The sequence below is a fragment of the Chrysemys picta genome, chromosome 3, assembly GCF_011386835.1.
Source record: "Chrysemys picta bellii isolate R12L10 chromosome 3, ASM1138683v2, whole genome shotgun sequence".
NCBI lineage: Eukaryota > Metazoa > Chordata > Testudines > Emydidae > Chrysemys > Chrysemys picta.
This window is the reverse complement of record NC_088793.1, coordinates 200267884-200291428: the sequence shown is the minus strand read 5'-3', so window position 1 is coordinate 200291428 and position 23545 is coordinate 200267884. Positions and strand designations below refer to the sequence as shown.

At 44.5% G+C, this 23545-nt stretch overlaps 1 protein-coding gene across 3 annotated transcripts in view; it reads left to right on the top strand.

Moving 5' to 3' along the window:
- Nucleotides 1–23545, top strand: part of PLCB1 (phospholipase C beta 1) — a 623222-nt gene that overhangs the window by 395381 nt on the left and 204296 nt on the right. For all 3 annotated transcript variants that reach the window (XM_065589796.1, XM_065589798.1, XM_065589797.1), the window contains 3 exons: nt 8922–9001; nt 15021–15074; nt 16352–16427. In XM_065589796.1, the coding sequence (XP_065445868.1) occupies nt 8922–9001; nt 15021–15074; nt 16352–16427 (210 nt within the window). The remainder of the gene's footprint in view (nt 1–8921; nt 9002–15020; nt 15075–16351; nt 16428–23545) is intronic.

Below are 23545 nucleotides of genomic sequence, written 5' to 3'. Positions count from 1 at the left end.
CTACGTTATTAACGTAGCTGAATTTGCGTACCTTAGTCCGAAGTACGGACTAAGTGGGGACCAGCCCCAAGATGCGTTTATAACAAACCATTATTCAGCCCTCATTCCATAGAGAGAGAGCTCCATCAATATATTATTCACTGTTATCTCTGTGATCTTGATCTCTCTTAGGGCAGATCTACACTACAAACACCGCACCATTGCAGCTGCCCTGCTGTAGTGCTTTATCGAAGGCCATGTCTACACTACACAGTTTTGTCAACAAAATTCAGCTTTTGTCGACAAACCCGTGGAGGTGTATACATTGCAATGCTCCTCCCGCTGATTTAATTCTCTGTCCTAGAAAAACCACCTGGACAAGAATGCATAGAGCTTTTTGCGACGAAGTTAGAGCGACACAGTGTCAGTGTAGATCCTGCATTGCTTATGTCACCTTAATTGGCTTCTAGGTGGTGTCTCACAATGTCCATCATGACTGTTCTGGTCATCAGTTCACAGGTACACAGGCATGGTACACATGCTCCCCTCCCCCTTTAAAGCCCGGGGAATTTTTGAAATTCCTCTTCCTGTTTGCTCAGCATGGACAGCTCACGTAGCATCTTTCCAGACGGCTATGGTGACTCTACACAGCAAACGCTCTCCTTCCTGGAGTACGCCGGAGTTGTTAGATCTGCTGGGTCTGTGGGGCGAGGAAGCTATGCAGTCGCATCTCCGCTCCAGCCACAGGACGTTTGATACCTACAGGCAGATTGCTCGTGGCATGGAGCTGAAGGGGTGTGAGCAGAACATGCAGCAGTGCCGTGCTAAGATCAAGGAGCTGAGGCAGGCATACCAGAAGGCAAGGGAAGCCAATCGTTGTGGTGTGTCGTCAAAGACATGCTACCTCTAAAAGGAGCTGCACGCCATCCTTGGCAGCAACCCCACTTCCACTGCCAAGAGCCCTGTGGATACTTCAGGGGGGCTGGCGGCAGTGGCCAGCGGAGTGAACCCCAAGGACGAAGTGGTGGACAAGGAAATGGAGTAGGAGGAGGATGGGGGTCAGGCGACAGGGTCGTCTGATGATGTGGCAAGCCAGGACCTGTTTTTAACTCCAGGGGTGTCTAGCCAGTCCCAGCAATCCAGCTCTGGTGTGCCTGATACAGGAGAGGGGAGCTGCGGTAAGTACTCGTTATGCTTTGATACTGCAGGGAGAAATGAGGTAGAGCTAAGGTTTTTTTCCCCAGAGTAGAAGACAGATAGAAATAACTAACAGTAGCACCGTATGCATCTGTCTCTCATTCCCCTATGTAGCTAGACAGAGGGGACCCTGCAGAAAAGTTTGTTTATGCACACCGGGATGTCATGGGAATCCTCCATACTAACCTCTAGGAAACTTTCGTGGAGGTACTCTGCAATCCTCTGCCAAAGGTTCCTTGGAGGGCTGCCTTGTCCCTTCCCCCCATGGTAGGAAACTTTGCTGCGCCTATCAGCAATTATGTTTGCAAGCACCAAAGCAGCGCACGGCGAGCAGCATACGGACCCAGTCTGCAGCCACGTGCATGCAGGAGTTGCACCCTTGCATCCTCGGTTACCCTGAGGAGCGAGATATCAGCTTGTAGAAAACAGTGCCTGTATTCAAAATAGTTTGTAATGATCCCCCTCTGAGACCTCCTCATGCTTTGTCCCATCTTACTCCCTCCACATCATGCCCAACTTACCATGGTTAGGGTTCTTGCCATGCTGTCTGATTGGCAAGGGAATGTGAGAAAGTGGTGTATGTTACTTGTATGAATCAGGGCTGTGATTGTACTCACAATAGTGCCTCTGTCTATTGTTTCTTTAGCTTCTGCAGACGTGGCCATGAGAGTCTCCTCCAGCTAAATGGCTCCATCTGATAAGGAGACGAACCAGGAGGAGTAAGGAAGACATGTTCAGGGAGGTGCTGAAATTGTCTGATGCTACTGATAGTGAGCAGAGAGCTTGGAGGGAGGATATCAGTGAATGGATAGCCAGCGGAGAAAACGGGCAGGAGCAGATGATACAGCTGCTCAAGGATCAAATGGACATGCTGAGGTCACTGATTGCCCTGCAGGCGGAACACATCCATGCTCACTTCCTCCTGCAGCCCATTCAGAATTGCCTTCCATGCCCTCCCCCAAACTCCCCACACACATTTCTCACATGTTCCTGAGCCACCACAGTACCCCATGCACTGCACCCCTAGGGACATGTTTCACAATGACAGCTGGACATTCACCCAGCTGTGAGAGCCTCACTGTAAAAAGTGCTCTTCGTTGTCATGTCCCTTGTATGTAATAGAAATGTTTGTATAATTGTTGAATAAAAATGTACTTATGGAAAGAAAGTGAATCGTTATTAGTCTCCTACTCATGATAGTTGCTGCTGAAATTCATACACAGTGGCAATCAGAGCATTTGCAGAGTAAACTTCATGCACACATAGCAATCATTACAGTGGTCCTACTACAGTGCAAGAATGCTATGCCTGGCTCAATGCATTATAGAAAGACATATTGTTATTGTCAAAATGCTCCTTCAAACCTGCCCTGATTCGAATAGCCTCCTTTGCCTCCCCACCCCCGTCCGTTCTAACAGTCCTGCTATCTGGCTGCTCAAAAGCAACTGCCAGCCAATCCACCTCAAGGCTCTTCCCCTGAGGAAACTTTTCTCCCTTACTTTCACAAATGTTATGCAGCGAACAGCAGGCTGCTATGACCATGGGAATATTTTCTGGATTGAAGTCTAGCCTGCCAAAAAGGCAGCGCCAGCAACCCTTTAATCTGCCAAAGGCACATTCAACAGTCATTCTACACCTGCTGAGCCTGTTGTTGAAGCACTCCTCGCTGCTGCCAAGGTTTCCAGTGTAAGGCTTCATAAGCCAAGGGCGCAAGGTGTAGACTGGGTCTCCCGAGATCACAATTGGCATTTCCATATCCCCAATCACAATCTTTTGGTCTGGAAAGAAAGTTCCTGCTTGCAGTTTTCTATATAGACCAATGTTCCTGAAGATGCTTGTGTCATGCACCTTCCCTGACCACCCTGCGTTGATGTCAATGAAATGACCCCAGTGATCAACCAGCTCTTGCAATACCATAGAAAAGTAGCCTGTTCTCTTGATGCATTCCATAGCAAGGTGGTCTGGGGCCAAAATGGGGCATGTGTGCCATCTATCGCCCCACTGCAGATAGGGAATCCCATTACTGCAAAGCTATCCACTGTTTCTCGCACATTGCCCAGAGTCTCACTCCTTCGTAACAGGAGTCAATTAATGGTCCTGCACACTTGTATCACTGCAACCCACATGGTGAACTTCCCAACTCCAAACTGATGCATAACTGATCGGTAGCAGTCTGGAGTTCCCAACTTCCACACAGCAATCGCCACTCACTTCTCCACCGTGAGGGCAGCTTTCATTTTGGTGTCCTTGTGCCAGAGGGCAGAGGCAAGCACAGTTCCTGGAAGGTGGCTTTGTGCATCCAAAAGTTCTGCAGCCCCTGCTCATCATCCCATACCTGCATCACAATGCGATCCCACTACTCAGTGCTTATTTCCCAAGCCCAGTATCAATGGTCTGCTATGTGCAGCTGCTCCATGAATGCCAGTAGAAATCTTGAATTGTTTTTTTTCCATGCCACACAGGAGAGCAGACATCATGGTGTCATCAGATTCGCAGCCCATGAAATACTGCAAGATCAGCCAAGTTGTGTTCATAATGCTCATCACAAGACTGGAGAGCAGCTCAGGATCCATGCTTTCAGGCAGAGATCGTGGGCGCACAGTTTGCACGGGCTGTTGAAAAGCAGTGCAAAACATAGCAAGAAGCCCATGGAATGATGGGATGAAGGAAACTGCATCATGGGACTTTGAGCCCACCCCCATGATGCACTGCAATCCCTTCCCAGAGAACCCAGCAGCAAATGGTGGCGAGATGCATAGTGGGATAGCTACCCAGGGTGCACTGCTCTATCAATGTAAGAGCACCAACTCCGGGCATGCTTTGCTGTCACAAGGAGCGTTGTGTGGACATGCACAAGCAGTTTAATTACAGCAGTGGAGGATCGTCAACATAACTTAAATCGACTTAACTTTGTAGTGTAGACATAACCAAAGACACTCTAAGCTGAAGGAAGAGCTCTCCTGTTGGTTTAGGTACTCCACCTCAGTGAGAGGCGGTAGCTGTGTCGGTGGAAAAAGGTCTCCCACCAACATAGCACTGTCTATAGGGGGGGTTACAGTCAGTATAACATATGTCGTTCAGGGGTGTGGATTTTTCATACCCCTGAGAGACGTAGTTATACCGAAGTAAGTGTGTGGTGTAAACCTGGCTTAGGCTGTTCCTCAGAGAATCCCGCCCTTGATAGGGAACCGTGGTTCGTCTTGGAGTTGCAGATTCAATAACATTTCAGAAAATACTCTACACATAGCTTTGGTCTACACAGCTCCTTGTGTTTCATAGTCTGCACTGGTATTCGTCCACTGATTGTTCAGTCCCATTTAAGGTGACTTAGGGAAAGGTCATAGAGAGTTGATCCAAAGTCCAGTGAAGTCAGTGTTAAAACTCCACTACATTTGATTGGCCTTTGGATCAGGCCTTTAGCTAACAGTTTGTCATTTCCTCCATAAATGAGGGACAGTCCCTCATTTGTCTACATGGGGACACTCAGGAAGGTTAATCTGAATTAACTAAAGGTGTGTAAGAGCATTAAATGAAATCAAATCAAGGCCACTTTAATTCAGAATAAAAGTGTCTACATGGGTTTTTAATGCTGTTTATCTAATCCATGTTAAACATTAATTTGGATTAACCTTCCTTAATGTCCCCTAGTAGATAAGCCTTAAGTGATTTATCTACAGCATGTGCCCAGATACCATATGGTCCGTGATATGTTTTTCAGTATACTTCTTTATTCTTCCAAATTTCCTTTTCTGTTAAAATAAGCAGTAAAATAAATAATAAAATAAGCAGTCCAGAGACATGCTTTAAAAAAAAAAATGAAACGCGTAAGATATTTCATACCAGAGGATGCTGAAACATGCGACTTCAACAACATCTGATAGTAATCTTGAGCCAAAAACAAACATGCGAAAAACGTTGTCTTCACTCATATTCAGTTCTGATTTGAATTAAATGTTTTAAAAAATGTGTAGCACTTAGGTACTGTCTTTTGCCATGAAAAATAGCTCTCATCTCTCAGATTGAGATAAATGCCTGTAGGTATAAATTCTGATTCATGTAATATAGGAAAGAAAAGTGTTAGTTGAGCAAGAGCTCTCAAAATATACTGCACATTGTATGCAACTTACTGACTAGAGCACATAACAGCTACCTGATTTGTTAGTAAAGTTAATAGGACATAAATATGAATGATGGTAACAGAACAAAGCCAAAAGGAGAGCAGGAACATATGGTTCTTTTATTATGATGGAACCAGTTTGCTTGAAATTAAAATTTGTTGCAAGATTCCATTTTTCTGCTTTTAAAAAATACCATAGCTCAGAGGATTCCAACTTGGGAGAGCAGTTTGTTGGCACGAGCAAAATCTTACTTCAAAATCTCCAGATTTATCATTTCTTTTTGCATTATGTCTATGGGTAAGTGTTCTTAGTTACAACCCCACATTAAGCAACCGTGATTCTAAGTCTGTTGTAATCTTCCCACACTAAAATACCAGCTGTTTTCTTTCTATATATAATAGCTATTCATCCCATAGAGTATTCTTGGCATGGCTTGCCTTGTGGAAAACCTATGCTGCTAGTAATGTGGGCTACCACTGTGTATTATATGTAAGACCTTGGTTTACAGTTTTTACCCTTTTTTTTTTTTTACTGAAAATTTTCCAAAAGGCATTATTTGGGTGTTGTTTTAACCAATTTCTACCTGAATTTTGGAAGTGCCAGAACTCCCTGGAACTGGCTCCCTGCTCCAGAGAGATGACGGCTCGATAACCTGTGCCAGGGTACTGAGCTGTCGTCTCTCCTTCTGGAGTAAGGAGCCAGGTTAGAAGTACTGGAATGATTTGAGCGCTGGTGTACAATTGGCCAATCCTATGCGCACCGCATACACATTAGCAGCTTGACAGACAGCTTGGATAGTTAGCAGCATTCAAAGTAAATACAAGTTAGTGAACTACTTTTCATGCTAAAATTATTCAAAAATAAAAAACCTGTGTCTAACTACATTTCAGAACATACGGGTTTGTTTTTTTAAGTTAAAAAAAAACACATGAGAAGAGAGTAATATTTACCCAGAAAAATGCAAAGTGGATTTTTTTGCACTGATTTTTAATTTTTGGTATTAAACACTGGTACATTTCCAGGAATTTTTAAACTAAAATAACCTGAGAATGAAGGGCCTTAATTATATGATGCATCATAATTCCAGATCTCAGTATTGACTGTATACAGTACCGCTTAACCAAAGAGAGCGGGTGTCCATTCGGTAGCTTAAACAACAGGACTCTGCTTTGTTTCATAGTCGGATCCGAACAGAAGTCAATAGAAAGACCTCATTGATTTCAGTGCAAAGACAGTGCAGGATGATGTGACCTTTGACAGCTTTCCTGATCTTGGCTTTACTGGCTGGAGCTTTTGGGGATTTAAATGAATTTCCTTGAAAACGAGGGGAAGTGATCAAGTATTATTTCTCACTCATTGCTTCACACAGATATTTGACAAGGTCAGTTATTGCTCAATCTGAGGGTTGGCGTTAGGTTGCGTGGCTCGAGTCCCGCTTCTCTTGCAAATGTCATAGAGAAGTTAGGAAGGGAAAATATCTTGACAAGAATAACTGCATATAAAAAATGCTTGCAATAAAAATACAGTAACAGCATGTCCACTCTCAGTTCTTGGGATGCATTTGAAGTGGTATAGTTCTGCCTGACCAAAACAGAGCCCACCAGGTTTTCTTAAAAGAATATGTATCTTAAGCTGCTCAAATAACATTTTATGCTGCTGTTAAACTTTGCAGCAGTTAGTGTCACAAAGAACTTTTTAAACTGTTGTTGTTATTCGTGCTTAAACAAAGCAATGTTTACAGAATGTGGCTATTCTGAGACTGGAAAATTGAGACGCCAGGATGAAATAAAATGCTATCTTTAATATGCTTCTGCTAAAAACATAGTCACAGGAAAGTAATGATGTTAGAGGCTCTATTCTTTTGTTGTTCTCACATCCCTTGTGTCTTAAGGTTAGACCTTACAAGGTTACTGTCAAGAAAAACAATACAACACGATCTATCCTAGGAGACAGAGGTCCAAAATCTCTCAGCAAAGAGTATGTAAATCCAGAACAACGTTGTGACCAGCAGGGCTAGAAGTCTCTCTCTGAGATCTAGCCCAGGTGTCTGCTGTCGCTGTTGCGTGTGCCAGAAAACTCAGTTATGGGGAGAAAGTTGTTGGCTCAGCTGCAGACTTGGGACTGTACAAGATCTGAGCTTTTGGGGCTCCCTCATGCTGAACTTGGAGTAACCTGAGAACCAGAATCAACTTTGGGGCTGTTTGACTAGAGACCTATGTATAAAGGTATGGTATCGGAATACTTTGCCATTCTTAATCTTGACACATTCAGAATGGCAGGAGAGGAATATTAGTTCACTGTTGGATAGACTCAAGAAGGCAGGTTGGAGAAGAGGAGGTTACAGTAGTCTTGGTGAAAGGGAAAATTATGGTATGAATGAATGTTTTAGAAGCAGAGACAAAAGGGGTCGATTCTGGAAATGTTATAAAAACAACAAGATTGGGCAAGATCCTGGTTGCGAGAAGAAAAGGAAAGGGAGTATCAAATATAACCCTCCAACTGCCAACTTGAATGACAGGGAGTTAGCAGAGCTGTCAGTAGTGATGGAGAAAGGAAGAACATATTGCATGTGCGGTGATGGATTCAGTGCATCCAGCATCACACATCACCAGAGCATGCAAAATTTCAATTAACCATATGATTGTGACTTCGATGGAACTATTAATGTGACTGAATCCATAGTATCCAAATGCCTGTGTCTATCCAAAACAAAATCCTGTCTCTCAACCTCAGCTAATCGCAGTAGAAGTATTCTTACTGGAAACTGATTAACTGAATATTAATTCCCCTCTCCTCTCCCCGAGGATAGTCAAATAATCAAGCCACTTCTGTATTTCTCTGCTGCTGTGGTTTCTTTTGCATATTTCTCAGGTCAATGCATAGTGGCCCATGCGAAATCTATACTTACAGACAGGGCCGGCTCCAGGGTTTGGGCCACCCAAAGCAGCCAAAAAAAAAAAAAAAAGCCGCGATTGCGATCTGCGGCGGCAATTCGGCGGGAGGTCCTTCGCTCCGAGTGAGGGACCGTCCGCCGAATTGCCGCCGAATAGCTGGACGTGCCACCCCTCTCCGGAGTGGCCGCCCCAAGCACCTGCTTGACAAGCGGGTGCCTGGAGCCGACCCTGCTTACAGATACGTTTTGACTGCATATCTTAAGGAGAAAGTGCACTGTTGTTGCCTAAATATATTACTTCCCTGTGGATCATTGGTTTGTAGTGATGTTTCCACTACGATGTTGGCCATCACACAGTCATAGGTATTTTTCTGTGGGCCCGATTCACAGTCCATTGAAGTCAGTGAAAAGACTGCCGTTGACTGCAGTGGGATTTGCATCAGGCCCTATATGATCATATTTGAAATCTCTTTTGAAACACACGGGTGTCAAATAATACCCTTTTTAAAGATAATGTCTGTAGCAAAGTTTGTGATTTATGCATAATGAAAAAGACAGGCCCTTAGTCTAGAACTTAAGCTGTGCTGGGAAATGCATGTTCAGGCTTTTATTAAACACTTTCTGTTAATAATACTCATGTTGAAACTATTTGCCTTCATGAAAATAAAGGTCTAAACAAGCACCTTTGAGAAACTGCATCTGGGCTACATCAACTGTAATTTATATCTCCCTAGGAATGGACGGACGAAGTTTTCAGTTTGGCAACAAACCTGCTGGCACACAACATGTCAAGGGATGCATTTCTGGAAAAAGCGTAAGTAGCCGTAATATTTATTGCCAAGGGGTGTTACTCCTTGTTCTGAGTCATTTTCCTTTTTCTTTTGTCAGTCTTCTTACCATCTATTGTTTATACTTTGTTGGCTTGTCAGTTCTGTAAACATGGACTTTCCTCTCTTGCTGAGTTCAAAAAACTGATATCTAAAAAAACCCAGGGAAATCTGATTCCTTTCACAAACTATTACCTAGGAGACATGGCTGGAATACACTTTTGAATGCCGTTGCATTCTTCCTGCTACACACACAGGGAGTGACGTCAGGTCTTGGCACTGCTGCTCAGGGTTAAAAACAATGAATTTCAGACTGACCCACTTCTCTGGTTTTTTTCTGTGCTATCTATTATTAGTCAAAGAATGAGAAGTACAAGATTTCCATTTTCCTCTGTCTGATCCCTCGGGTCTCGGTACTCAGTAGAGAGAAACTGTGAATCTGTTCATCTAGATTCATTGGCAGAAAATATATTGATTCTGAGTGTTGTAAGACAAAGTACAAAGGGTGTTTATGAGAAGTTCATAAAAATAGCAGGCACTTCGCAAATTAAAGAAAAATAGTTGAATAAATCCAAGATTACCAGGTGTCATGTGGATGATGAATGCACAGACAGAGATAGTTTTGTTTAAGTGACAGTGCTGAAAACTTCATGATAGAGCCTGCCAGATTAAGATGATGATTCCTGGCCAGTGTTACCTTACTTGCTTTATCCTGTTATAAAGAGAACTGCATTCAAAGTTCAGGCATACCAGTCCCTAGCGAAATGCAGCTCCTGTTTTCCAGAGCTTGCCACAGAGGGTCACTTGGTTCATTTACTGAAATGGTTGTTATTGTAGGGCTCAGAACATGACCATTTTGATTCTTCTTTGAGTGACGGTCCCTATTGTGGGTTATGCATGCGCATCGTGCACCCGGAGTCGGAGAATTTGAAAGTAGTGTCCGTTGGTCTGTGCATGTGTCCTGACTCACCTCCTGCTTCCGTCTGAGGTGATAAAGGGCGGGATGGACTGACTGCGTCTTCAGTTCCTTCTCATTGCCTCATGGTCTGGGTTGGAACCTCCAGGGTCCTCATCTCTGACGCAGCTCTAATACTTTTAATTGTACATATGTTTATCAGTTTTAGTCATAGATTTAATAGTTCTACTTATTTTCCTAATTTTAGTAGTTTACCAGTTTTAACAGTTTAGAACAGAGTAGAATTTGGGTACCGAACTATGCCCAGAACGCCGGTCTTCAATCCTTCCGAGTCAGCGACAACCACCAACACAGCCTCTACTGCCTGGGAGAATCTCACATCACCGCTGGTTGCAATATGTATCAAACTTTCCCCGGCCATACCTGAGAAGTTTGAGCAGTAAGGCCTTGTCTACACTACAGAGTTAAGTCGACTTAAGTTACATTGACGATCATATGTTGCTTTAATTACATTGGTTGTCCATGTCCACACAACGCTCCTTGTGTTGGCAGAGCACGTCCACGATTGGTGCTCTTGCATTGACAGAGCATTGCATCATGGGTAGCTATCCCACCGTGCAACTCGCCGCCCTCTGCCACTGGGAGATCTGGGAATGGATCACAGTTCATCATGGGGGCTCACTGTCCCATTATGGAGTTCTTTCCGTCCCATCATTCCATGGGCTTCTGACTTCATTTTGTACCACTTTTGAACAGCCCTGTAAACTGTGTGCCTGCCATCTCTGCCTGAAAGCGTGGATCCTGCACTGCTCTCCAGTCTTGTGATGAGCATTATGAACACATTGCAGCTGATCTTGCAGTATTTCATGAACTGCGAATCTGATAACGACACCCTGGTGTCTGCCCTGCTGTGTGCCCTGGAAAGAAACAATTCAAGATTTCTGTTGACATTCACGAAGGTCACCTTCCTTGTTAATATCGCTTTGGCGAGAAGGGTCAGTGAGCTCGGAGCTATGATGGCAGACCCGCCATTTACAATATTCCGCAGGGATAAGGTCTCTTTATGCCTATACCCGACATTTTTACCAAAGGCGGTCTCCCCATTTCATATTAACCAACCTACCTGTTTTCTTCCCGAAACCACACACATCCACAGAAGAACGTAGACTCGATTCCCTCGACGTATGACAGGCTTCGGCCACTTACCTGCAGAGAACAAAAACAATCAGGAAGTCCCCTAGACCATTTACTGAGGTAGCAGAGAGGAGAATCAGGGGACACACCATCTCCACCCGGAGAATCTCCAAATGGATTTCTGTCTACATCAAACTCTGCTCCCCACGGGGGGTATGGGCTCATTCCACTAGAGTGCAAGCAATGACCACGGCATCCCTTCAAGATGTGCCTCTCATAGACATATGTAGAGCAGCCATGTGGAGTTCTGTCCACACATTCACAACACACTACGCCTTGGTGCAGGACTCGGCAGTTGATGACTCCTTTGGCACGGCGGTTCTCTGCACAACCCTTCCATCCTCATCTTTGCACCCTCCTCCTACTTAGATACTGCTTGTCAGTCACTCACACTGGAATACAATAGGGACTATCACTCGAAGAAGAAGACGAGGTGACTTACCTGTAACTGGAAGTTCTTCAAGATGTGTGGTCCCTCTCTGCATTCCACTTCCCACCCTCCTTCCCCTCTGCTTCCGATCTGTCAGATTCATGGTGGAGAAGGAACTGGAGACACGGTTGGTCTGCCCCGCCCTTTATCCCCTTGGACGGAAGCACAAGGCAAATCAGGGAGCATGCACAAACCAGCAGACACTACTTCTAAATTCTTCAACTCCAGGCTAATGGTGTGCATGCGTAACCCACAGTGGAATACAGTTAGGGACCACACATCTCAAAGAACCTCCAGTGACAGGTAAGTCACCTCTTCTTTCAGCTCTTAACTCATAAACTACTAACACTAGACTGGATTGCACATGGTAGACACAACCCTGTGTTGGGGACAGAGCAGAGATGCACTGGCTCTCGGGAAAGCACAGCGTGTGTGTATGTACAAGGGCACACAAATTGCTACAACTCTAAGATGTGTAGAATTGCAGGCAAGCATGGTATCTCCATGCCTTTTATTGTTCCACTATTTAATAGCTCACTTAGGTGCTGTAGGATTTCCAGGACCCTGAAGCACAGATGCCAAATCAGAGTTACTCAAGGTATCTTTGACTTTGAAGATTAAACATTCCCCCCACCATTATAATTACAGTCCTGCATAAAGTGGTGATCATAGTCCTATTAGAATCATGTCATCCAATTTTAAAATGATTGCATTAGATCTGAATTAGAAAGGCATTTTCCTCTTTTTGGCATCCAAACCTTCATAATGTCCAGGGTGTATTAATAAAATGACTGAACAGTTTTCCTGTGATCAGGTCACATGAGGTAAAATAGGATTAGACTGTGGTGTACAAAACAGGCACCTTGGATTTAAATCTCTGTTGTCTTTGTTATCATTGTGCAGTAGAATTTTGCCTTTATTATTGGAGTGCATAGCAAAGGCTTAACAAGGGCCGACATGGAGACCTGGGATTGGTTTCGAGTCCTGGGTCTATCATTCTCAGAGCCAGCAGTGAGCTATTGAAGTAGCATGTTTAGCTTTTGAGGGTGGTAATATCTCTCAGCAGCAGCCCTTCTAGCTAGTAATGGAGCAGGATTAACATCCAGACCTTCAAGGAAGGAAGAATTGTGGCTCTAGAGCAAGGTAAAATGGTGTGTCCTCAGGTGTTCCATAAAATGTACCGAGAAGTCCTGGGAGAAGGAATCCCAATCAGGATTGGTCAGGCTTGTTATAACACCAGTGTTGCTCATTCTTGTGATACCATCACAACAGTTGAAGCTTTACATAAAGAACACAGCTGAGAATCTCAGTTTTCATTTAATTACAATGTAAATTTCTAGCCTTCTTGGTTTCACAGAAAAGCTTGTAAATGTGAACTCAGGACTCCATAAAGCTGCAAAAGCAGAAGGCAATGGAAAAGAACCCCAAATGTATACATATTTTTAAAATTCTTGTGATTTTTAAGCCAATCACATGATCTTGTAAGTTTGGGTTTGGCAGTACTGTGTAGCACAGGAGGTCTGGCTTCCTTGGTATATCTCTAAAGGTGAGGATTTGTGAAGACTCCTAACAATTATTACACAGGCTACAGTATTAGAACTTGCTCTGTTTTTGACAGTGCTGCTAATGTTCTGTGCTGCAAATGCCAACCCCAGAAAAGCGGGGGCAGGAATGTTAATTATATTCTTTATGTTACAAAACAAGCAAACAAAAAAACCCTAAACCCAAAAGTGTACCCCAAAAGCTCTGCTATTGTCAGACAAAGGGCTGATGCGTTAGATAGATCCTTACGCAAGTAGCCCTCACTCACATGGGCCGGATCCAAGGAAGGTCTGATCTAAATGTCAATGGAATGACTCCCGTTGATTTCTGCAGGCTTTGGATCAGACCCTGTTTGTGTGAGTGAGGATGTGCATGGCTTAGGAAAAAAAGAAATGTATTCTCATCCCTATGTTCCAATGGGCATGGCATGGGAAAAACTGTGAGGATTGGGATATAAATATACTCTAAAAGGTCAGTCCACGTAGTGCACTTAGTTGCCTGTATGTAGGCAACTTTGGTAGATAATTAATAGATCTGTGCACCGGAAAAGCATCAGTGCTACTTTATCCCATTTGATCATCACGCAAGGCTTTCAGGCTGACACAAATTAAGTGGCCAGACTGGTAGTCAGACTCCTTTAGCACATTGATTCTAAGTCTTTGAGAAAAAAGAACGAGGAGTACTTGTGGCACCTTAGAGACTTGCAAATTTATTTGGGCATAAGCTTTTGTGGGCTAAAATCCACTTCATCAGTCTCACGCTCTCACTGGTCCCAAGATGTTTAATTGGCTCTGGTTTGACTTGTTTTCATCTGACTAGTGATATGAAGACCAAAGGCCACGTTATCCCTGGTTCTTCCATGGGTGTGCAGTGGGGTGGGCCAGGGACAAAAACACACACAGACTAGGGACAGTTACAATCCCTGCACTCGGCGGAGAGCATGCCCCCTACTAGCCCATGGAGAGGGTCTGGCACAGAGTAGGGAGCAGGCTACACCATCTCCAGGAATGGGGCTGCTTGCTCAGTATCCCTGTGCATCAGTGAGCTGGAAGTTGTACCTCCTGAGGCATATTCTCTCCTTCCCCTCTCCCTGGGATGGGCTAGCTCTGCACCACTCCCAATGCAACCAAGCCCACAATTTGCCTCAAGAAAGGAATTATTTCTAGGGTGCTTAAAGGGGGTTATAATTAGGAGTAACGAGATGCAATTAAGCACAAGAAAATTTAGACTGGATATCAGGCAAATTTTCCTAGCAGAGAAAGCCATCGGGCTGTAGAATAGTTTTCCAAAGGTGATGGAAGGGTCCATTACTTAAACATGGACTCAGCAAATCAGTAGGGAGCAACCCTCGCTTAGCAGGACTCTTAGCTGATCTGCTGGGTCATTCCATTCCTAATCTAACAGTATGTCATCTCTGGATCTAGATGTTGTATTGAGGAGACCATAGCCATGTTAGCTTGGTCAGAGCTAGCTTGATAAATGTAGCCACAGTGGCTAGCTACCCTGAATATTATCCCATCTGAAACCCTAAATACCTACTTAGGATGACTAGCCCTGCCCACTACCATGGCTACACCACACCAGCTTGATCAGAGCTGGCATGGGTACATCTCCTCGAGCTGGGAATGACATCTTCCAGCTCCAACATAGAGAGAACCTCTGATTCTGAGCTTTTCGATGCCAGTGTTGTGGATTTTGTTTTGTATTCATGTGTACTGCTGGTTTTTGGATCGCTCCATATGAAGGCAGGCGATGTTTCTCACTCACCGTCGACGTTTGTTAATGATGTCCTGCCAGATTTTTCAGATAGTGCAAAATGAGCGAGTAAAACTAGCAGACTAATAGAAACAATTGCGTTGAGCTGTAAGAGTGTTTGAAAAGCTTTTAAAAGGAAAAAGACATTCCCTTAGTTTTTTCTTTACAGTTACACAAAACTGAAGCTGCAAGTCACTCAAGAAGGACGTATTCCTCTGAAGAGGTAAGTTCTTCTCTCCTTTGTTATTACATTGGAGCTTTCAGACTTTTGAGTGTGATTTTAATCTTTAGAATGGTGCTGGACTGTCACCCCTTTGACTGAGATCTGTTTTTCCACGCAGGATGTATATAGCACAGCTGGCAGTGCAAGCTACTTCCTCACTCCTGTGTCAGTGTGCTCCACCCTAAGCTAACCAGACCCCTTTTGGGGGGCAGGAACCAGTTCTGTCTTCATGGGCTATGGGTGAAGTCTATGGAGGTTGCACTTCTGTATCTGATGCTAAGACTACCCGGTTAAAATACCAAAAGGGAAAGATGGTCCAGCAGTTAGGGACTAAGTTCAAGTCCCTTCTTTGTCCTAGATTGCCTGTGTGATTTTGAGCAAGTCGCCTAGACTGTCTGCACCTCAGTTCCCCATCTGTAAAATGGGGATAATAGCACTTCCCTACCTCAGGGTACGTCTATACCCAGCCGCTAGTTCGGCGGCTGGCAATCGAACTTCTGGGTTCGACTTATCGCGTCTTGTCTGGAAGCGATAAGTCGAACCCGGAAGTGCTCGCTGTCGACTGCGGTACTCCAGCTAGACGAGAGGAGTACCGCGGAGTCGACGGGGGAGCCTGCCTGCCGCGTGTGGACCGAGGTAAGTTCGAACTAAGGTACTTCGAACTTCAGCTACGTTATTCACGTAGCTGAAGTTGCGTACCTTAGTTCGATTTGGGGGTTTAGTGTAGACCAAGCCTCAGTGTTGTTGTGATGATAAATATATTAAAGATTATGATGTGCTCAAATGCTGCAGGGATGGGGAGCCATATAACTGTGTTAGATACCTGTTGTGAAGATGGCTTTTTTGGTGGGAATACTGGGAAGTGGGCTGACATGACCCAACTAATTTAATATATGCCACTGAGCACCCAACAAATGGTAATGTTGATAACTACCATTCTGGACTGGATTTGAACCAGTGACCTAGAGGTGAACTCTCCTTTCAGGCCTCTTTCTGTCCTTATCCTTTCTGTCCCTTCTATGACTACTTTCCCGTCAACTCCCGGCCTCCAGTGTTAAGTGTTTATCTGATTGGAATATTTTGATTTCTTTTTCTTTTTTGTTAAAGTGTTTCTGTTTTCAAGACCTCGCTATGAAACAAAGGATGAATGCACAAGTTTTCCAAAAACGTCACTTTGCTCTGCACTCCATTAGCCACGCACAGCTTGTACCCAAATAATACAGAACGGTGCAATGTGCCTGTCAACAAACCCCTGCTTGTTTATTTCCATTTTGCAGCATATACCGCTTGTTTTCCGCTGACAGAAAGCGAGTAGAGACTGCATTAGAAGCTTGTAGCCTTCCATCTGCCAGGGTAAGCATTCAAATATCTTCTTGGCCTGCTCTGAAATGTTGCCAATTCATAGGTGATTCCATCAGTGTTTTCTCAGGGGCTGATCACGCTCCTTGAGATCTGCCCAACGAACAGCCCTCAGCCAGTGGCTCTTCCTCTCTTGCACAGAAGATACCCCTGGATTCCACAGATGGCTCTCTGCAAGTCTGAGTATCTTTGCCGAGGAGTTGGGAAGGGAATTGAAGGGAGTGTAAGTGAGCTGGAGGGAAGAGTATAGGATTGTGTGCCATCCACCGTGGAGATGCTATGAGAATATAATACAGTCACTGACACTATTACAGACCTTCAGGGCTAGTTTTCACTCGATTACTACCCACCGGATTGGTGGATAGTAATCGATCTATCAGGGATCGATTTATCGCGCCTCATCTAGACGAGATAAATCGATCCCCGAATCAACACCCATACTCCACCTCAGCAGGAGGAGTAAGTGGAGTCGACGGGGGAGCCGTGGCGGTCGACTTGCCACCATGAGGACGGCCAAGTAAGTCGAACTAAGATACTTCAACTTCAGCTACGCGAATAGTGTAGCTGAAGTTGCGTATCTTAGATCGATCCCACGCCCAGTGTAGACCAGCCCTTAGAGACTAACACGGCTGCTACTCTGAAACTTTTCACTGCAGTGTTAGCTCAAGGTATAATTGGAACATTGCACAGAACATGACTCCCATCCACACACAAAAGGCTCTAGGTCAAGTTAAGTGGTGCTTTAAACTCAAGCTAGCGAGCCTGGGGACCTGGGTAAAATCTTGAGTACAGCTGACACTGGAGCTGGTAGGGACACAGCTACTCTGTGCTGCTAATACAATCATTCTACAATCACTGCTAATATAACTAGAGCTGGTTGGGAGTTTTCTGATGAAGCACTGTTCTGTCAGAAAGCAATGTGTTAAAACCGAAGCTGTTCACGAGGAAGGGTTGATATGGACAAATCTCCCAAATTGAAAACATTTTGAAAAAGAAATTCAAAACATCCCTTTCTGATGTTTTCAAAGTGAAAAGTTTGTGTTTTTAATTTATTCCAAATGTTAGTTAATGTATACTAAAAATTTTATTTTGTTAAAAAAGTCAAAATCTCAATGAAACATTCTGAAATTATCAAAGCCTTTCGATTGCCCCAAACCAAAGTGTTTTTAGATGCTTAGTTGATAGAAATTGTTGAGATTTTGATTTTTCATCCCATTTCGGGATAGGGAAAAAAATCCCAAATCTCAGTATCTCTCAAAGAACGGGAAAACTGTTTCCCACCCAGCTGTAAATGCACTCACTCTGTGCTGCGAATCCAAACACTTTGTGCATCTCCAGTGGTGTTTGCTGTGTGATTTGTTCTCACTTGAGCTAGGATAACTCAAGAGGAGTTAACTCAAGTGTGGCTAACTCCAGCTCACTCTGCAGTGATGGTAAGCCTATAGTCTCTTCAATGTAGAAGAGACCCCACTTTAACAGAGGGATGCCAGGAATAGCTGCCACCAAGGTAGTCCCTAGCAGTCCAGCTCCATGGAGACAGATCTGCTGCAGAAGCACAGAGCTGGCCTGCAGAAGGCCCAGACTTGTGAACACCCAGACTGTGTTTGGGGCCTGGTTCCACAGCTGATTCCTGTGGGAAGGGCAAATCTGGAGAACAGCAACAGGGCAAAACTCCACAAGCCAAGCCTCAGAGATCTCATCTCCCACTGGTTCAATCAGACCCTCAGATATTTCAGAAATCTAGGGAAAAATGGATTGAAAAAGATGGAAAGAGGCTTTGGAAGCTTTTTGCAAGCAATTTATGTAAATATTTGCAAAACATATGTAAAGATTATGGAAATCCAAACTGATGGTGAAAATAATGCACCGTATACTTTACCACGAACAACAGATATGTGATTGGTTTTCTACCTTCTTATTTGTTTCTTAGAAAAGAAATATGTTTGAGGTTTGTTTCCAGGATTGCTTTACATTTAATTGGCAGTGCACTTAGCATTTAAGATGAGAGATTCAAGAGTCACCGAAGCATGCTTTTTTATCTCATTTGATTTAATGTATCTGTTTACTGAGTGGTAATAAGAATAAAAATGATTTCTTAACTCTCACTGAAAGAAACATAAACATTGTTAGAGTACTTGAAGGAAACCACAAGCTCTTTCTGTTATTTATTTAAGTCAGCGGTCAATTTTATCTAGAGATTGCTGTATATTTTTTGCCGAGACATCTTTTGGAAAATTATTCATAGTATAAGGTAGATCTTTTTGTTCAGGACAAAAAATGATGTGTTACATGCAATAAGGAAAACTCAGTTGATTATCCTGGAAATAAAATCTTTTAAAAGAAACAATGTTCCATGACCAAATCCTCCATGAAAGAGTACATCCCACAGAGTTGATGGGAAATTTTACTGTTTTGACTTCTGCTCTTTCACCTGTGTTGCCATTTATTTGAACAAGCAGAATTCTGGGCTCTCAACTTCCAATTTCTGTGATATTTTAACCCATTTTGTGTCCTGTAGATGTAAAGTTCAGGCTAGTACAGGGTAAAGTTGAAACTAGTACAGGATACTGTCTCTCGTTCAGATATGTAAATAGCATGGAATCCTCCTTGGAAAAGTGGAATTTGCTTATTTAGTGTATTTTTTACAAAGGTTGATGGGGCACCCAGAACATTGGATGGGTGGGGTTTTTATATATTTTCTAAAACTCTAAAGAAAGATGTCTCTCCAAGCTGCATAGAAAGAGTATTTAAGATATACACTAGGGAAGCGTAGGGACTCATGGGCTGAGATTTTTCCAAAGTGAGAGTGTGATTTTGTGCTGCACTTCTAAGAGACTGTAAAAGCCCCTAAGGCACACAAAAAAAAAGAAAAACCCTGCAGCCTTGGGGGAAAAGGAGATTAGGTGGGTTTAAGCCACTTTTGCACCATCCTGATTCTAGGTTGCTTCAGGGGCTGATATGGCCCCTGGCATGTAACTTAGGCTATGACTACACTGGAAAGCTTACCGTAGCACAGCTGCAAGCCCTCTGGCATTGCCAATAGGAGAGAGCTCTTCCATCGGCTTTACTACTCCAGCCCCCATGAGCGGCAGCAGCTATGTCGGTGGGAAAAGCTCTCCCACCAGCATAGCGCTGTCCACACTGGTGCTTATGTCGATGTAACTTATGTCACTCAGGGAGGTGCTTTGTTCACACCCCCTGAGCTTTATTCACACCCCTGCCAACATAAGCTGTAGTGTAATCATAGCCTCCGCCTTAGGAGACTGCCCAAGTTATATGCTTGTGGCCTGATTTTCCAAATGTTTGAGTATCCAGCAGCAAATATTGAAGTCAGGGGAGTGAAATTTTCAAAAATGCCTGAAGGGATTAGGTGTCCAACTAGAAGTTGGGCATCCAACTCCCCTAGGCATTTTTTAAAATCTCAACCAGGCTTGTTGAAGTCAGTGGGAGCTGAAAAGTGCTCGGCACTTTGGCAAACCAAGCATGCTTCAAATATGAAGTTTATAGCTTTATTTTAGGCACTTGTTTTTGAAAATCTTGGCCACGGAGATTGTTTTCTATGCTCCATTTAGCATGAAAAACGGCCATGAATGTAAATATTCACCCAAAAATAAAACAACTGGCTATTGAATCCGATCATCTGAATAGCTGTTGTGCTGTTAAATTAATAGGGGAATGATACAGATGCTGCAAAAGCAAGTGGGATTCCAGACAAATCATAAATTATCAGTGCCTGAAATGAATAGAGGGCCTATAACAAAATAATATGGAATGCCAAATATACAGCAAATTTAGAAACAAGGAATGTTTTTGTGCAGTGCAAAAAGTAGGGCAGTTTGTTCACAGAAAGAGCTTCGGACCAAAGGTCTGTGGGTGGCTCCACTGATATCTGGCTGGCTCTCAGGCCAGCATGTTCAAAGGGACAAAATATTTTAAATGTTTTTGGCAATGAGGATTTTGCTGTCCAAATTTAGCGAGTGTCTAAAATTGTCCCTTGGGTTGTAGAAGCTATTTGGGCCAAGCTTTTATCTCCTGTCTTGATCGTTGTGTCATGTGGAATACTGAGCATATTGGCAGGGGTGGCGAGTTGTCTGGGCCCGTGGTACCCGCGCCCCAGGAATATTCAGAGCACAGGGGCCCAGTTCTACCAATGTTCGGGGTCGGGTCCCTCCCCCGGCCCTGCCTGCCGCCCTCTCGCACCTCCCCCGGAGTGTCTCTCGTCCCCGCCTGCCGTCCCCGGGTGATTTAAAAGAACCCAGGGGCCACCGCCGCCACCACCGGCAGCACAGCGGGGCTAAAGCGGTTTCCTGCCCGCCCTTGCTCTGCGCGGTGCGCCACTCCCAGAAGCAGCCGGCATGTCCCTGCGGCCGCTGGGGTGGGTGTCTCCACGCACTGCCCCCGCCCCATGTGCCATTGGGACTGCAGCCAATGGGAGCTGGGCAGTGCCTGCGGGCAGCAGCGCGCAGAGACCCCTCCCACACGTCTAGGAGCTGCTGCCTTTTGGGAGCTGCACAAGGTATGTGCCGCACCCCTCACCCCCTCCGGCACCTCACCCCCCTGCCCCAGCCCACACCCCGCACCCAAACTCCCTCCAAGAGCCTGCACCCCTCACCCCCTCCTGCACCCGAAACCCCCTCCCAGAGCCTGCACCCGAAACCTCCTCCGGCACCCAAGCTCCCTCCCAGAGCCTGCACCCTCTCCTTCACCCCAATCCCCTGCCCCAGCCCAGAGCCCGCACCCTACACCCAAACTCCCTCCCAGAGCCTTAGGCAGGTGTGGGGGTGGGGTGGGGCAGGACTTGGACCCATTCTGGGCACCACCAAAAATTATACAAACCTGCCGCCCCTGCACATTGGTGGTGGTAAATAAATAATACATACATTTCCTACTTTATTTCGGCCCAGCAGCTTGCATAGGTAGGTTTTTGTATGGTTGTGGCCGCAAATGGATGAAAATTCAAATGCATCTCTGAATTTGAACCAAATTACATGCAAAAGGGGACAGAAACATAGATCTCTGGTCATCAGGAAAGGTCCCCATCCTGCAAAGTGCTGAGTGCTCTCAAACTCCCATTAAAGCCAGTAGGAATGGAAATCTATGGGAATGTAAAGACCCTCAGTAATCACAACACTGGTGTCAAAATTGCCCCTCTGAGAAATACTGACTCATTTAGTGAAGCAATGGCATATTGAAATTATCCATTGTCTAGCGAGTTTTCAGATGCAATGCAAATTGAGGTACGTGCTTTACTGCACATAGACTTGCTTTGTTCTGTATTTTTACGAATGTATAGCAGTCAGTTTTGGGAGAAATGCCTATTGTCAGCTGTGGTACAATTCTTTTTAGACGCTGCGCATACCGCTGGTAAGGTATTTTTCTGCCTGGTTCTCTCTAAGAACCATAATTAGGTGTAGCAACTGCCTACAGATTATGCCCACACAAGCATTCAGAAATATTATAGTGTGCCAAAACAAAGAGTGTAAAGAGCTTTTAGCTATTCAGCTTTGTAGAACCGTATTTTTCAAGAATTGTCACTGTTTGTGATGTGTTGCGCCCCACAATATTTAGAGTTAAATAGGGGTGTCACTACATCTGAAGACTGAATCAGTTCGTTTGAAGCATTTTCTCCACTTGCTATGGAAACGCAAATGTTCGTTAACAAAGAAAATAATTGAGTCTCCATTTGTCACCCACAATGTAAGCAAACTTATGAGAAAGTCCAACTTTGGCTATTCATAAAACATTTTGTACCTAGCAGTGAAAAACAACTGATTTTTTTAATCCAGAAAAAAAGAAACCCAAAAGCTTCGTCGAGAAAGCTTTGCACTCTGTAAGCATGCATCACATACAGCCAATTCATTTAGTCTCACCAGCTAGACAGGTTCAGTTTGGGTCAGTTCTTTGATTGGAGGCAGAACTCTGGGTGGCTGTGTTGGGTGATCACTAGATTCTCTTCCCTGTGACTCAGTAGTGCACCAATGCCCCACCATCGTGCTGGGGAGGCGATTACTTATTAACATGCCGTTGAAATGATCACTGAATTTGGGAGCGAAAAAGATTGTCCTTGTGCACGTGTCCCCACAATGCATTGGGGATTTGTGCATGTCGACAGAGCCGTTGGGTCAGATCTTTGTCCCAATTCAAGTCACTCTTTTACCACTCCATCTTCTAAAGGGGCAGCTGGGGATTCCTGTGGCTGGAGTGTTCCATGCTCTAGCTATCTCAGGTTCCTAGGGGAGTGTTGGACTGTTCCAGACAGCATAATTTTGAGCAGCTGGGTGACTGCTTTAGCTTATGTTGGGGGGAGCTGGTTTGGCCACTGGTCACCTCTGGGATTAGGGGAGATGGACAGTTCCCTTGTAGCTACATTTCACCCCCACACCTCCATCCCAGCTGCACTGAGTATGAATTTGGTGAGGATTTGCCTCCATTTCAGCAATGGGTTGGATCGTTTTGTATAGATTTTTGTATATTCCTATTCTACTTCCCTTTCCATCTGCCCTGAATCCAACTAGCGTATGACTCTGGGCACTGATTGTCCAAAGCCACATTCTGATTGGTCATGTGTGCTGATCAAAATGCTACATGCCTGTGCACCAATACCTGGTAGTATGTAGGAGGGAACCTCATCACTGAGAAGAATGAAGTGGATAAGGGGGGAAAGATACCTAGTGGCAGATATAACAGAAGGAGATTTAACCCACTGGTCACTGTGTCCCCCTCTGCCCAGTCCACAGAGAATGTGGGCCTGTTGCTATGTAATGACCTCCATCTTGGCTGACAGCAGGGATTCAAATAGAGATCTCCAGAGCTAAAAGTAGGAGTCTCTACAGCTTGTGGTAAAGATCCAGGCTAACTGGTATTTATAACAGACTTATATCCTCTGTGTATTGGAGACAGACCAGGACACATCACACACTGTGAGTGGTGGCTTACTCACTTCCTCTGCTCTTTCGAGCACCTGAGGCCTATAACTGTTCAAATTCCAAGAATGGGGCCCGTCACACAGACATTGTAGGAGTAGAGTGTTGAAAAGAGGAGGCCTTTGTGAAGGAGATGAAGAAAACATCCCAGTCCCTCAAAGATCCACACTTTCCCTTGGTCCTGCAGCC